Below are 17,244 nucleotides of genomic sequence, written 5' to 3' on the forward strand. Positions count from 1 at the left end.
TCATGTTGGGATCATACTCACCTGCGAAGTACCAGACAGGTAGAAATACTTTGAACATCATGTTGGGATCATCACCTGTACCAGACAGGTGGAAATACTTGGGTCATACTCACCTGCGAAGTACCAGACAGGTAGAAATACTTTGAACATCATGTTGGGGTCATACTCACCTGCGAAGTACCAGACAGGTAGAAATACTTTGAACATCATGTTGGGATCATACTCACCTGCGAAGTACCAGACAGGTAGAAATACTTTGAACATCATGTTGGGGTCACAAGGGCCCCACGCCATGACCCCAGTAAGGACCACGCAGACAACACCGAAGAAAATGCCGAGAATAGCGAACGCCTGAACAGCCCGCAACCACGCTGAAAGAAAAGAAACGTTTGGAATAAATGCTTGAATGAATGCATGAAAGAATAAATGATGAATGAATGAATGAATTGATTCATGGATTGACGGATTGATTGATTGGTGGATGGATGAATGAGTCAGTGGATGAATGGATGGATGGATGAATAATAAATTCATGAATGGATGGATGGATGAATGAATGAATACACAAACAGACGCGAATGCAGGAGGAGGGTGCTAGGGCATCAAAACAAGAGAAGATCTTTGCATTTATGTATAGGAAAGAATGGATTGGTGATTTATAATAATGTAAACGATTAAGCAATCAAACAAAAACAGTGTAAAAAGCTGTGAACATAAAACTAAATAATGACACTTGGTACTACATCTGAAAGCATTTAAAACATATCAAGTGTGGTCCATACCAGTTTTGTTGCTTTTCAAAAAAATCCCAGAACAATTGTTTGCAAAATATCTTTGCTACGATCAGTCTATATGTGGGATGTGCACAAAGCTGTACAAGGCTGAGTCACGACACCCGGCCCGCACATTTTTCAGAAGACATGCAAGTAACAAGTAATTCAACCTCTAGCATCAGCGAGCTGCATTCCACGCACCTGCAACCTTTTGATCATACAGCCTCGAAAATAACACAGAGAGAAGGACCCGCTACAGATGGAATAATAAATTACAACAAATAATAACCATTTTCAGGCGCGTTTGCCGGCATAGGCGTACGGGTTTCCATTTTTTTCGAATTAAAACGAAAATGCCCGAATCTGGATTAAAAAAAATCCGTTTATTTATAACTCGTATAAGTATTACTACCAAACTACACGGGGTTAGAAACGAATCACTACGCATTTTCCAAAGGATAGAATGCAGAAAATACATGGTAAAAAGGTTTCAGGTTAGCACATTTTGCCCGAATAGCTCTACTTTGTTTTACCACAATTTGAGGATTTGCTCCAGCACTAGCGGGCAGCCCCTCCCCCCTCCGCCTGTCTCGTACGCCTATGCTTACAGGGGAACGGTTTCAATGGTCGAAATCCCTCCCAGCTCATGTGAATTTCTTCTCTCTCTTTTTTTTTTTTTTTTTCTCTCGATATATTTTCCGAGGGAACATGATTCAACTTCCCCCTTATAAAATTCGGTCGCTAGTCCTCTCCCCACCCCCCGCTAAAATTCCTGCACACACGCCCTATTTTAGTACAGCTTTTTAGCACCGAAAAGAAAAAGAAAAAAAACCTATCACCATGATGAGTTGAATGAAACCGTTTACCAGTTTTTCGTTATTAGTTGTTTAGTGATTGATGAAGACAGTTCTCCCATATTATCAGCCTCAGTAACGTAACGGTTTTGTCTAAGCCCAACGGAATAATGAGTGATTATTATTTCTGCCATGAATATTCACAATGACAAGATGACAACAGGAGTTCTTTGTTAGAGACATACAGACGTGTTTTAACACACCTACACACTACTTTAATGGGAACAAATGGAGATTAAACCTATGCACTGGGTATGCGTGGACAGTTCCTTGTTAGAGACATACAGACGTGTTTTAACACACCTACACACTACTTTAATGGGAACAAATGGAGATTAAACCTATGTACTGGGTATGCGAGTACAGTTCCTTGTTAAAGACATACAGACGTGTTTCAACACAGCTACACACTACTTTAATGGGAACAAATGGAGATTAAACATATGTACTGGGTATGCGTGGACAGTTCCTTGTTAGAGACATACAGACGTGTTTCAACACAGCTACACACTACTTTAATGGGAACAAACGGAGATTAAACCTATGTACTGGGTATGCGTGGACAGTTCCTTGTTAGAGACATACAGACGTGTTTCAACACAGCTACACACTACTTTAATGGGAACAAACGGAGATTAAACCTATGTACTGGGTATGCGTGGACAGTTCCTTGTTAAAGACATACAGACGTGTTTCAACACAGCTACACACTACTTTAATGGGAACAAATGGAGATTAAACCTGTGTACTGGGTATGCGTGGACAGTTCCTTGTTAAAGACATACAGACGTGTTTTAACACAGCTACACACTACACACAACTTTAATAGGAACACGTGGAGATTAAACCTATGCACTGGGTAAGCGTGGACAGTTTCTTGTTAAAAAGAATCTACAGACGTGTTTTAACACACCTACACACTACTTTAATGGGAACAAATGGAGATTAAACCTATGCACTGGGTATGCGTGGACAGTTCCTTGTTAGAGACATACAGACGTGTTTCAACACAGCTACACACTACTTTAATGGGAACAAACGGAGATTAAACATATGTACTGGGTATGCGTGGACAGTTCCTTGTTAAAGACATACAGACGTGTTTTAACACAGCTACACACTACACACAACTTTAATAGGAACACATGGAGATTAAACCTATGCACTGGGTAAGCGTGGACAGTTTCTTGTTAAAAAGAATCTACAGACGTGTTTCAATAGAGCTACACACTACTTTAATGGGAACAAATGGAGATTAAACCTATGTACTGGGTATGCGTGGACAGTTCCTTGTTAAAGACATACAGACGTGTTTCAACACAGCTACACACTACTTTAATGGGAACAAACGGAGATTAAACATATGTACTAGGTATGCGAGTACAGTTCCTTGTTAAAGACATACAGACGTGTTTTAACACAGCTACACACTACACACAACTTTAATAGGAACAAATGGAGATTAAACCTATGCACTGGGTAAGCGTGGACAGTTTCTTGTTAAAAAGAATCTACAGACGTGTTTCAACACAGCTACACACTACTTTAATGGGAACAAATGGAGATTAAACCTATGCACTGGGTATGCGCAGACAGTTCCTTGTTAAAGACATACAGACGTGTTTCAACACAGCTACACACTACTTTAATGGGAACAAACGGAGATTAAACCTGTGTACTGGGTATGCGAGTACAGTTCCTTGTTAAAGACATACAGACGTGTTTCAACACAGCTACACACTACTTTAATGGGAACAAATGGAGATTAAACAAATGTACTGGGTATGCGCGGACAGTTCCTTGTTAAAGACATACAGACGTGTTTCAACACAGCTACACACTACTTTAATGGGAACAAACGGAGATTAAACCTGTGTACTGGGTATGCGTGGACAGTTCCTTGTTAGAGACATACAGACGTGTTTCAATAGAGCTACACACTACTTTAATGGGAACAAACGGAGATTAAACCTGTGTACTGGGTATGCGAGTACAGTTCCTTGTTAAAGACATACAGACGTGTTTCAACACAGCTACACACTACTTTAATGGGAACAAACGGAGATTAAACATATGTACTAGGTATGCGAGTACAGTTCCTTGTTAAAGACATACAGACGTGTTTTAACACAGCTACACACTACACACAACTTTAATAGGAACAAATGGAGATTAAACCTATGCACTGGGTAAGCGTGGACAGTTTCTTGTTAAAAAGAATCTACAGACGTGTTTCAACACAGCTACACACTACTTTAATGGGAACAAATGGAGATTAAACCTATGCACTGGGTATGCGCGGACAGTTCCTTGTTAAAGACATACAGACGTGTTTCAACACAGCTACACACTACTTTAATGGGAACAAACGGAGATTAAACCTGTGTACTGGGTATGCGAGTACAGTTCCTTGTTAAAGACATACAGACGTGTTTCAACACAGCTACACACTACTTTAATGGGAACAAATGGAGATTAAACAAATGTACTGGGTATGCGCGGACAGTTCCTTGTTAAAGACATACAGACGTGTTTCAACACAGCTACACACTACTTTAATGGGAACAAACGGAGATTAAACCTGTGTACTGGGTATGCGTGGACAGTTCCTTGTTAGAGACATACAGACGTGTTTCAATAGAGCTACACACTACTTTAATGGGAACAAACGGAGATTAAACCTGTGTACTGGGTATGCGAGTACAGTTCCTTGTTAAAGACATACAGACGTGTTTCAACACAGCTACACACTACTTTAATGGGAACAAACGGAGATTAAACCTATGTACTGGGTATGCGTGGACAGTTCCTTGTTAAAGACATACAGACGTGTTTCAACACACCTACACACTACTTTAATGGGAACAAACGGAGATTAAACCTATGTACTGGGTATGCGTGGACAGTTCCTTGTTAAAGACATACAGACGTGTTTCAACACACCTACACACTACTTTAATGGGAACAAACGGAGATTAAACCTATGCACTGGGTATGCGTGGACAGTTCCTTGTTAAAGACATACAGACGTGTTTCAACACAGCTACACACTACTTTAATGGGAACAAATGGAGATTAAACCTATGTACTGGGTATGCGCGGACAGTTCCTTGTTAAAGACACACAGACGTGTTTCAACTACACACTACTTTAATGGGAACAAATGGAGATTAAACCTATGCACTGGGTATGCGTGGACAGTTTCTTGTTAAAAAGAATCTACAGACGTGTTTCAACACAGCTACACACTACTTTAATGGGAACAAATGGAGATTAAACATATGTACTGGATATGCGTGGACAGTTCTTCCACCAATGATTTTTACCAGAGGGTAAATTGGGTACAAATTTGTATCTTTAAATGTTGTGAATATAAGGATCTGTACCGTGAAAATTACAGACTGACCTCACTTTCAGAAAGGTTAAAAACTAGGTTAAACATTCCTGTGTGTTTTCCAAAGTTCATGTTTGTTTTGTTTTAACGACACAACTAGAGCACATTGATTTATTAATCATCGGCTATTAGATGTTAAACATTTGGTAATTTTGACACAAAGAGAGGAAACCCGTTAATTTTTTTTCATTAATAGCTAGGATCCTTTTATATGCACCATCCCACGTACAGGATAGCACATACCACGGCCTTTGATATACCAGTCGTGGTGCACTGGCAGCATAAAATGGGTAAACATCTGTACCCTCAAGCACGTCATAACTGTAAAGATCTGGGAAAACTAAATTGATATGGGTGGTATCTACGACCGTACGTTAATAGGGCTGTATGAATAAACCATGTGCATATTTTTCAGCTTTATGCTTGGCGAAATTAATGACATTTTCTTTACTTCAAATGACTGCAGTCATGTATGCACTGTGTGTACACGTGTGTGTGTGTGTGCGTGCGTGCGTGCGCGCGCATGAGTGTGTGTGTGCGTGCGTGTGTGTGTGTGAACTATCTCAGATATTGTAATCTGGATATCACCTACGTTGGCCAAAACATGAGTACAGGAAAGTTAAATAGACCTTTTCTGTTACAGTTATGAGATGGAGAAAACAGTTTGAGTAATCATTATACGCGAAAGGCATAAACACATATATTACTTTCACAAGGGTAAATGCATTATGTCATGAACAATTCAGATATGCCCTCAAAATATATATTATTTATTATTACATTTAATTCAGTACCTATTGTAACACAAAACAGGTTCTTTTTGTCTTCAAAATTAGTGTCTTCTCTATAATCCATCAGTATTGGGATATGAAGAACATTTGTAGAACACAATGGGGCACCTGAGCAGTGGCGTAGTGTGGGCGGGGCCACCGGGGCGGTTGCCCTGGGCGCAAAATTCTGGACTGGTGGAAGGGACTCGTGGAGAGCTAACGGAGAACTGGCTAGGAGGCCCCTACTTGCCTTGCCCCGGGCGCTGGCAACCCACGCTATGTCACTGCACCTGAGTATGTAGTGTCACATGCAGACGCTAATGCTTACCAGATGTACCATCTCCGTGTGTTGTCAAAAATCAACAGCAGGACAGAATGATGTTGATCCGTCTGTTTTGGTCCTCACATCTAAACTTCAGTATGTGGATGGACTTCGGATAATTGCAATGCCATTACAATTGAAAACTATAGGTAGCTTAGTCCAGTTGTTTGCAATGTATTGCCAGATTTTGGTAATCACTCGTCCTCTGCCGCTAATAAAGCTGGTCTGACCCACGGCACTAAAAAACGACCGCCGGTAGTAGGGGAGCATAGTAGGTCGTTACAAGTGCCTCTTAACAATGCCAGAAGTAACTACTTTCACTATCCAAAAGGGTCAGACTAAGCCCACAGCTAAAAGCTGATGGGAAATGACAGGCGTGTGGCATGGATAGCCACAAAAGACAAACACCTGTCACGGTAGGAGAGACCAGGACTGGGATGTGGAGGTGGACAGCGAAAGAAGTTGAAAGATAGGAGGAGTTGCCAGATCGGGAAGAAAGGAGATGGAATTCAAAAGGAGTAAAAGCAAAGGGGGCAGTGGAAAAAAAAAAAAAAAAAAAAAAAAAAAAAGATAGAACATTTTGGTGATCAGACAGGATGCGACTACATGACACTTTCTTCATTCTTCAGAAAGAAAAAGGCGAATGAATCAACAGCCTTGTGTACAGAACATCATCTGTATTGGTGGCAAGCTTCAGAGTGTTGTGAACAAAAAGATATGTGTTTACATCTTGCTTTTGTGAACGAGACCAAGTTAAAAAAAATCTTCCTGCAGAAATACAAACCCACTTATCGAGTCACGCAAATTTCCACCATGCAACATGGTGCAAATGTTAAATGCAATTATATGGCACTTCCAAGTGGCTAATGAAAGAAGCTAATAGAGTTGTTCTACCACTCGGGTTTACTGACAAGCATATATCAGTGTTTCGATACCATGGAACCTGAAGATGTTACAGTTGGAGATGATGATGATGATGATGATGATGATGATGATATGATAATGATAGCAGTACTGATGTTGTTTCAAACACTGAAGATGATACTAATAATAATGCACAACTAAAACCAGCTGTTTTTACACATTTAACTTTAAAATATAGAATATTGTTACTGTACATGAAAATTATTTTGAATAATCTATGGGCAGTATGTTGGTTAAAAGTTTACACTGATTGTCATAAAATGTCAGATTGTAATTTTTAAAGGGACATACCCTAGTTTTTAAACACTAAGGCATATTTATTTACTATTAGAGCCGTTTTTGGTAACTGAAATAATACTTTACTTAGATTTTATTGTTTAGATTATCCATTTCCGTACATTCGAAGTGTTTTCGGTCATCCTGGTGTTTTTAATATCACAAAATGCATTTCTCATATTTTTAAAACGCACGTGCGTCTTAGAAGTAACAGTTGTGGAGTCGAGTTTTAGCTTATTTTTAGAGGGTATTTCACCATTTCAAAGTCATAGACTCATGTTTCACTCAGTTGTAAGTTTATCCAAATGTGTTACAGGTTTGTAGATTAACTAAACTTAGTGTGCATTTTCTAGGGGTGCAACGATACGATCAAAACCGTAATGCGATATATTGCGATACGACAAACCGTATTGCAGTATGTATTGCGATATGTATCTGATATTTATGGATTTGTTTAATGAAGGCAGAAGCGAACCAAATCCAATTGTGTAAATTTAACATAATGAAATAAATAATAAATGAAAGGAATAAAATCTATGAATTTTAATTACCATATATATATATAATATATATATATATATATATATATATATATATATATATATATAGACAAAAATCGTGAAAAAACCCCAAACCAACATTACAATGACAAATATTCCACATACTAGACGGTAACCTATATCGAGGGGCGGGACGTAGCCCAGTGGTAAAGCGTTCGCTTGATGCGTGGTCGGTCTAGGATCGATCCCCATCGGTGGACCCATTGGTATATTTCTTGTTCCAGCAAGTGCTCCACAACTGGTGTAACAAAGACCGTGGTATGTACTATCCTGTTTGTGGGATGGTGCATATAAAATATTCCTTGCTGCTAATCGAAAATAGTAGGCCATGAAGTGGTGACAGCGGGTTTCCTCTCTCAACATATGTGTGGTCCTTAACCATGTCTGACGCCATATAACCGTAAATACAATGTGTTGAGTGCGTCGTTAAATAAAACATTTCCTTTCTTCCTATATATCACCGGCTCGGTGGCGTCGTGGTTAGGCCATGATTGGAAGCCAGTTTGGAAAATTATACATTATTGTGATAAGACTTCGGAATTTGTTGACTTAGATTTTAAGATAGCACATACATTGTATTCACATATTCCAAATTATTTAAATACGGTAAAGTAGCATCTAGCCAATGTCCTGTTTGTTTTAAACAAGAAGAAGATATGTGTCATTTATTGTTGTATTGTGATGAACTTCGTGATTTCATTTCAATTTTTTCATGAAATATGTATTTATATGTTTAAGGATAATGTTTTTTCTTTAGAATTGTTAAAACAATTATTGCTTTTTGGGTGTTACTTCAAAATACAAAATACAAAATTGCTCAAATGAATTCATCAATGCTTTGCTCTCAATATATAGAATATCAGTTTTCAAAAGACGTTTAATAGCGGAATCAAGGGGTGTAAATATTAATATTAAGTTTTTAAAGCATTATATGCATCAGTACTTCTTAATACTTTTAAATCAATATCGCTTTAAAAATAGATTTTCTGCATTTATTAATAAATATATTAAAAATAATATTTTTCTTGATCTAAATAATGATGAATTAGTTTTTAAATACTCACTTGAAAACTGATATTTATATTTAGTAAAAAAAAATTAAATGTCATATTGTCTTATAAGATCAATATCCCTCAATTTTCTTTTAATGTTTGCGTGTGTTTGTGTGAATGTGTGTGAGTTGGTGATAAATGTGTGAGTGGTTCTATGCGAGAGTATTTGCGTGGATATGTGTGAATCTTTTTATTATTTTTATTTGTAAATTTTATGTATATGTGCAATATTGAGTTTCACAAATAAAAAAACATGAAAAAGGCCATCGGTCTACAGGCTGGTAAGTACTGGGTTCGGATCCCAGTCGAGGCATGGGATTTTTAATCCAGATACCGACTCCAAACCCTGAGTGAGTGCTCCGCAAGGCTCAATGGGTGTAAACCACTTGCACCGACCAGTGATCCATAGCTGGTTCAACAAAGGCCATGGTTTGTGCTATCCTGCCTGTGGGAAGCGCATTATAAAATATTCCTTGCTGCCTGTGTTAAAGAGTAGCCTGTGTGGCGACAGCGGGTTTCCTCTAAAAAACCCAGTGTCAGAATGACCATATGTTTGACGTCCAATAGCCGATGATAAGATAAAAATAAATCAATGTGTTCTAGTGGCGTCGTTAAATAAAACACATTTTACTTTACTTTTCCTTCCTATATCGACTTCGATATGATCTCCCAGACTAAAAAGCATGTAATGTTTCGCCTGCTGCCAGTTCGTGTCATCGCCAAGTTAAAGCCACCGCGTAAACAGACGAGTGGTATGCATGGTTATTTGCACATTTTCTGTTTGTTTGTCAAATAAGATACAAGAAAACAATAACGTGTAAAAATCGCGATACACAAAACTGTACCGTGGTTCGTATCGAGCTGATGAAACATCGCGATATACCGGTATACCGGTTTATCGTTGCAGTACTAGCATTTTCATGGGCTGAAACTAGGGTCTGTCCCTTTAATCGTATTTGGCTTGATAAATGAGATTTTTTAATGGATGTTTACATACTATGCATATCGTGTACAATATAATTTGTAATATTCCTATGGCAAATAATCAATTTGGCCAAATGTGTCCACAGATTGGCCACAGATAGGCCACATTGATGATATTGTTATTCTTTGGTGAGATCTAGATCTCATAGTAGTACTATGGAATATCCAGAAACTTATTAGATACATTATGGCAACACCAGAGCAGTCGTATAACATATATCTGAGTTGGGCCATTTTGGGCCAAAAATGGGCCAAAATGGCAATTTTGCCTTAAGTAGGGTCAATAAGACTGCTGTTTTTAGAATCAGCACCACTTTTCACTTGAAGTAGGCTTTTCAAACCTCCCTTACTTAAAATTCTGATTAAAGCCATCTACCTCTTTGACTATTTGAAGATTAGTGAAAATTAATGAAGATTAATAAAGATTACTTCCCACCTGGAAAGCCAGCCTCCAACACGGAGAAGCAGACTTGAGTTTTGGACATACCGCCCCTTTTCAGAATCCTGGATCCGCCCCTGATAATATTAAATTATAGTGTTTACTCAATATTTAGATTGCTTCCTACCTGGAACCCCTACCTCCAATGAAGAAGCAGACTGGAGTTTTGGAGATACTTCCCCCTTTACAGAATCCTGGATCCGCCCCTGATAATATTAAATTATAGTATTTTCTCAATATCTAGACTGCTTCCTACCTAGAACCTCTGTCTCTAACATGAAGAAGCAGACTATGTGTTTTGTATATACCTCCCCTATACAGAATCCTGGATCCGCCCCTGATAATATTCTAGTCTTTATTCAATATCAAGATTACGTCTCACCTGGGACCCCGGGCTCTAACATGGAAAAGCAGACTTGTGTTTTGTAGATATCCCCCCACTTTTCAGAATCCTGGATCCGCCCCTGATAATATAATAGTCTTTACTCAATATCTAGATTTCTTACCTGGAACCCCGGCCTCCAACATGGAGAAGCAGACTTGTGTTTTGGAGATTCCGTCCAGGTGCATGTCGTGGTTGTAGCCGCACCCCCACCACAGCCCCATGTTGGCCCTCATCGACTCCGTGAGGCCGTCCTCGATTATCACCGCCCACGTGTCCAGCGAGAAGGCCACAATGTACGGAACTAAAATAGCCAGCTCTATCACGAGGAACACAACCGCAGACTTCCGGCCAGCCGCCATCTTGATTTTTCCTGTAATCTTAGATTTTTGTTATTTCTTCTTCTTTCTTCTTCTTCTTTTTTTTTTCTTTCTGCAATTTTAGATTTTGGCTAATTTTTGTTTGTTTTGTTACTGTCTTTGTATTTTCACTATGCCCACGGAATATGTGCTTGAACCTTCAGTTGATATTACAAACACGTGTCAAATGGTTGATTAATTGATTGCTTGATTGGTTGTGTATTCACTACGCCCACGACATTCGTACTTGAACCTACTGTGGTCGTACTCACGCCAAATAGTTGAAACTGATTGATTTTATATTCATCGCGCCCGCGAGAGTCGTGCTTGAACCTTCCGTGACTGTAAACACGTAAATGATTGATGAATTTGGTATATTCACGTCCACGCCAATCGTGCTGGAACCTACTGTGGCTATAAACACGTCAAATGGTTGATCAGTTAATTATTTTCACTGCGTCCACAACAGTCGTGCTTGAACCTTCCGCGGCTGTAAACACGTCGAATTGTTGATTAATATTAACTGAGCATATTCACCGCGTCCACGACAGTCGTGCCTGAATTTACCGTGACCATAAACACGTCAAATAGCTGAGGAATTGAGTATATTCACGCCCACGACAATCGTGCTTGAACCTTCCGTGACTGTAAACACTGTCAAATGGTTGATGAATTAACGTACAGTAACCACGTCCACTACAGTCGTGTTTGAATCTATTGTGGATGTAAACACGTGTCAATGGTTAGTTCATTGATTGTATATATTGTATATTGATTGTTCACCGCTGCTGACTACCTTACATCCGTGCGTCCTTCTGTCTGTCTGTCTGGCTGTCTCTCTGTCAGGTTTGTTTGACCTTCTCGTGCAGCTGAGTTTTTGAATCGATACTAATTCTCGATTCCAGCTATTTCATTCACACTGGCGCGTCTGGATATTGTTTTATTTGTTGCAATTTCGGTTTTATTTCAACAATTGCAGCCAGCCAGGATCTTGTCTTATAGATGCTGACGTCGAAGAGTCTGAACAAAACCACAAAAAAAAACATTAAAGGGACTTCTCAACGTTATAGAAAGTTAAAGTTTGTTTTGTTTAACATCAACACTGAAGCACATTGCTTAATGGTAATTCTGACTTGTAGTTGTCAGAGGAAACCCGCAACATATTTTTTTTTCTAATGCAGCAAGGGATCTTTTATATGCACTTTCCCACAGATAGGAAAACACATACCACGGCCTTTGTCCAGTTGTGGTGCACTGGTTGGAACGACAAAAACCCTAATCAGCTGAATGGATCCACCGAGGTGGTTCGATCCTGTGAACGCAAGCACCTCAAGCGGGCACTCAACCGACTAAGCTAAATCCCGCCCTCAACTACATTAGTATGGTCCCACAACCACAACTCTCCCCCAGCCACATTATATAGTTTGATGTAGCCCATAACATAGACATTAATGTTGCCGCCCCCATCCCCCCCCCCCCCCCCCCCCCCCCCAATATGGGTGCCCAATATGATATTTTGGCTACGCTAGTGCCCCATCCAGCAGACATGTTTTAAAGGGACATTCCTGAGTTTTTAAGATGTTATCGACTAACAGAGACTTTTTAACGATTGTAATTACATATCAAATATATTTTCCTGCATAAAATATTAGTGGCTGTATATTAAACGTGTTTCTGATCGTTCTAATATTTGTACTAGGTTAAATTTCATTTTATATCCTTTTTTTTTTTTCGTACGTACGAAATCCAGATTGGGCTTCTTGCAAATATTAAGACGACCAGAAACACATTAAATATACAGACACTGATATTCTAAACAACAAAATATATTTAATATGTAAGTTTAATCGTAGAAATATTTTATTAGTCAGAAACATTTTACAATGCAGCAAACTCAGGAATGTCCCTTTAAGATGAGACGATTTTGCAACTTTACCGATGCACTTAATGTCGAAAATTTTCAAGTTTGTGTGGGTTATTTATTTATTTATTTATTATTTAAAACATGTTTTTCCCTTTCTTTCCTTGTCTCTCTTTCATTTCTCTAATTGAACGTCAAGTTCAAACAAACGTGAAGATATTAAAAAACGTGTCTCAATGTTCATCTGGAACAACCGAGGCTGATGGAATAGGTCATTAACTTGCTGATAACAGATTCGCCAATTTTATGATTGTCTGTCACGTTGCGATCGATGGTACGTTTCCAGGAGGAAAAAACCAACCACATAAACCCTTGGAGGAACATCGTCTGGTACTAGTTGAACTATGTTATAGTCTATCATCAACAATATTTTGGCAGAAGACACAGAGAAACACACCCACACCCACACCCACACCCACACCCAGAGAGAGAGAGAGAGAGAGAGAGAGAGAGAGAGAGAGAGAGAGAGAGAGAGAGAGAGAGAGAGAGAGAGAGAGAGAGAGAGATACACAGAGAGAGAGATACACAGAGAGAGACTGAGAGAAAAAGAGAGAGAGTGTGTGTGTGTGTGTGTGTGTGAGAGAGAGAGAGAGAGAGAGAGAGAGAGAGAGAGAGAGAGAGAGAGAGAGAGAGAGAGAGAGAGAGAGAGAGAGATGGTAGATGGGGAGAGAGAAATGGTAGATGGGGAGAGAGAGAAAGAGAGAGATACAGAGAGAGAGAGAGAGAGAGAGAGAGAGAGAGAGAGAGAGAGAGAGAGAGAGAGAGAGAGAGAGAGAGAGAGAGAGAGAGAGAGAGAGAGAGAGAGAGAGAGAGAGACAGACAGACAGACAGACAGAAAGTTAAAATTTGTTTTGTTTAACAACATTACTAGAGCACATTGATTTATTAATCATCGGCCATTTGATGTCAAACATTTGGTAATCTGACAGTCCTAGAGAGGAAACATTTTCACATTTAAATCTCCAAAATGTTGTCACGAATCCTCCATAATGACCTCTGCTATTCATCCCGCCGTTTCACTGTATGAGGTATTAAAATAACCACACGCTCGTCACCAAATTGAAGTGCAGATATAATAGCATTGTGGGGGCGGGACGTAGCCCAGGGTAAAGTGCTCGTTGAATACTTGGTTGGTCTGGTATCGATCCCCGTCGATAGGCCCCATTAGACTATTTCTTGTTCCAGCCAGTGCACCATGAACTGGTTATCAAAGGCCGTGGTATGTGCTATCCTGTCTGTTGGATGGTACATATAAAAGATCCCTTGCTACTAATGGAAAAATGTAGCGGGTTTCCTCTATAAAGTTAAAAAATCAATGTGCTATAGTAGCTTCGTTAAATAAAACAAACTTTACTTTTACTTTTTCTCTATAAAGTGGGATCGTTAAACAAAACAAGTTATAAAACTATATGCCAGAATTACCAAATATTTGACATTCAATAACCGATGGTTAATATATCAATGTTGTCTAGTGGTGTCGTTAAAACAAAAACTAAACTTAAACTACTATACAGTAGAAAGTAAAAATAACCACCACGTTTGACACCAAAGTAGTAACAAAATAAATATTCCCTTCTTGTCTACATCGTTCTAGTTTATAGCGTCATCATGGAATTAGAAAAAAAGAGGTTTGTTTTGTTTAACGACACCACTAGAGCACATAGATTTATTAATCATCGGCTACTGGATGTCAAGCATTTGGTAAATTTGACATAGTTTTAGAGAGGAAACCCGCTACATTTTTTTTTCCATTAGTAGCAAGGCATCTTTTATATACACCATTTCACAGACAAGAAAGCACATACCACGGTCCTTGCTACTAATGGAAAAATGTGGCAGGTTTTCTCTCTAAGAATATGGGAGCGGGACGTAGCCCAGTGGTAAAGCGCTCGCTTGATGCACGGTCGGACGGTGGACCCATTGGGCTATTTTTGTTTCCAGCCAGTGCTCCACAACTGGTGTAACAAATGCCGTAGTATGTACTATCCTGTCTGTGGGATGGTGCATATAAAAGATCCTTTGCTGCTAATCGAAACGAGTAGCCCATGACGTGGCGACAGCGGGTTTCCTCTCTCAATATCTGTGTGGTCCTTAACCATATGTCTGACGCCATATAACCGTAAATAAAATGTGTTGAGTGCGTCGTTAAATAAAACATTTCCTTCTTCCTCTAAGAATATAATATGTCAAAATATTTGACATCCAATAGCCGATGGTTAACACATCAATGTTGTCTAGTGGTGTCGTTAAACAGAAACAAAACTTTAAACTACTATAGGCCTACACCCCGCCCCTGCACTGTAGAAAGTCTTAAATAAGCACCACATGTTTGACACTAAATTGATAAACTTAATATTCCCTTCCTTTCTACATCGTACAAGTGTTCTGGTTTATAGCGTCATCATGGAATTAGAAAAGGCGGAACAAAAAAGTTTGTTTTGAACAGAAAGAAGAGCGTGACAAATGACTCCTATAGTTTATTGCTTTAGGTATTAATTTCTACTCGACTGATGTGTTTTTTGTCATTCTAATCTTGAACAAAGCGCAAGTAATTCTTTTGTTAATCACATGAACGTGTGTTTCGTCGTTAACCATCAAAGTGTCCACGTGTATATTTGTTAAAGGTGTTGTCCTCCAATCACTGCCATTGTAAACAAGTATATGAATATTACATTCTTTTTAATTTAAATTTACATACTAAATACAGTTTCTTGTTTAGAATAAGAGTGTTGTTAGAATACTTGTTTGTAGTAGTTTAAGGTGGATTTTAATTTCAAATAATTTCGTATGTACTACTACGAAAGAATAAATAAATAAATAAATATGTATAAGAAAACAAAGTGAAGTTTGCAAAACTACAAGAGGAAAGTGCAGAACATGTTACGAGTGCTTTGTGTTACCGGGCCCAGGGCCGTAGCTAGGATTTTTTTGTTTGGGGGGGGGGAGGGGGGGGGCAACTGAGTAGTTAATAGTCTAAAAGTCCTTTTCTTTAAGTTTCTATAATGCTTTCCGAATTTTTTTTTTGAGGGGGGGGGGCAACTGCCCCCCTTGCCCCCCCCCTGCTAGACACGGCCCTGATAGTATATTACTTAACAGGTTTTTTTGTCTTTCTTTTTTCATTTTTTAAAAAGGAAAATGTTTTTATATTTTCTCTGTAATTTTTCTTTCTTTTCCTGTGTTTTGAGTTTTTCTTTTCTTTTGCTTTTGTCTTTAGCAATTTGTAAAATGTGGTTTAATAATTCAATAATAATACAAATAATATTTATAACCTATAACGTCAATGATTATTATTATTATTATTATTATTATTATATTATTTTTTTTTGGTGGGGGGGGGGGGGGGCGTGTCTGTGTAGAATGTATTAGAAGAAAAAACTACCTTTTGCTCCCGTGCCTTCGCCTACCTCCTCACCACACCCCACCCCTGACCTAGACCCCTAGTTATCTCTGGAATAGACCCTGAAGGGTAAGAATGCAAAAGCGGCACCTAGCAGAGAAGCAGGAAAGACAACTCATGATGTTTTTGAACGACCGAAACTTTTTAAAATTACAGATTTTATTGTACATTATAAATTTAATTCTTTATTATATCCTATTTCATATAATTTACTGTGTGTACAAAACGTTAGTCCGAAAACAATAGAGTAATAAAATTGACTTTCAGTCGACGTTTTGGTACGAATTACAGTTGGTCCAGCCAGCTACACTTTAAATGTGAAAACTATGCGAACAGTTACACAAGTTTTCACGTTACGCATAATAATTATATCTGTAACACTTAACAAACTGTCGAAGTAAAAGTTCAAAAAATCTAACCTACCCAAAACTCGGTTATGGCATCAAAAGAAACACGAACAAGTCTGGTTTTTTCGCTCTCTCTTCTAGTGTTTTTACGTTCTTTACCAAAGGTTCCAGAAGCGCTTACAAAATGCCACGGTCATTGCGAACTAGGGCATGCCAACTCGCAGGAATCTTTTCAAAGAAGAAAAAAAAGGAGAAAAATCTCGCATTCCTTTAATTTGTTTTAATGCATGCTTTGTTTTCTTAACTCTTGCAGTTCTACTAAAAACATACACACTATATCATCTACAACAACGCCGACACAACATTGACCAACTTACTAAGTCTACGTCACGGAAGACCAAACTCTAGTAGTGTCAGACCAGGAGGAGAAGTAGACCGCTGCAATAGTAAACACTCCTAGACCAAGTTGTAGCTGTTCTATTTATAGCAC

The 17,244-nt window shown here is 38.7% G+C and overlaps 1 protein-coding gene across 1 annotated transcript in view; it reads right to left on the reverse strand.

The window, feature by feature from the left end:
* LOC121377437 overlaps nt 1–17,222 on the reverse strand; it is a 19,336-nt gene extending 2,114 nt beyond the window's left edge. Inside the window, exons 1-3 of the mRNA XM_041505420.1 lie at nt 17,132–17,222; nt 10,855–12,109; nt 228–371 (exon numbers count right to left, since the gene is read on the reverse strand). Of these exons, the coding sequence (XP_041361354.1) occupies nt 228–371; nt 10,855–11,092 (382 nt within the window). The 5' untranslated portion in view covers nt 11,093–12,109; nt 17,132–17,222. The remainder of the gene's footprint in view (nt 1–227; nt 372–10,854; nt 12,110–17,131) is intronic.
* Nucleotides 17,223–17,244: the final 22 nt, after the last annotated feature.

This window comes from Gigantopelta aegis, chromosome 7 (assembly GCF_016097555.1).
Source record: "Gigantopelta aegis isolate Gae_Host chromosome 7, Gae_host_genome, whole genome shotgun sequence".
In the NCBI taxonomy this organism is placed as follows: Eukaryota; Metazoa; Mollusca; class Gastropoda; order Neomphalida; family Peltospiridae; genus Gigantopelta; species Gigantopelta aegis.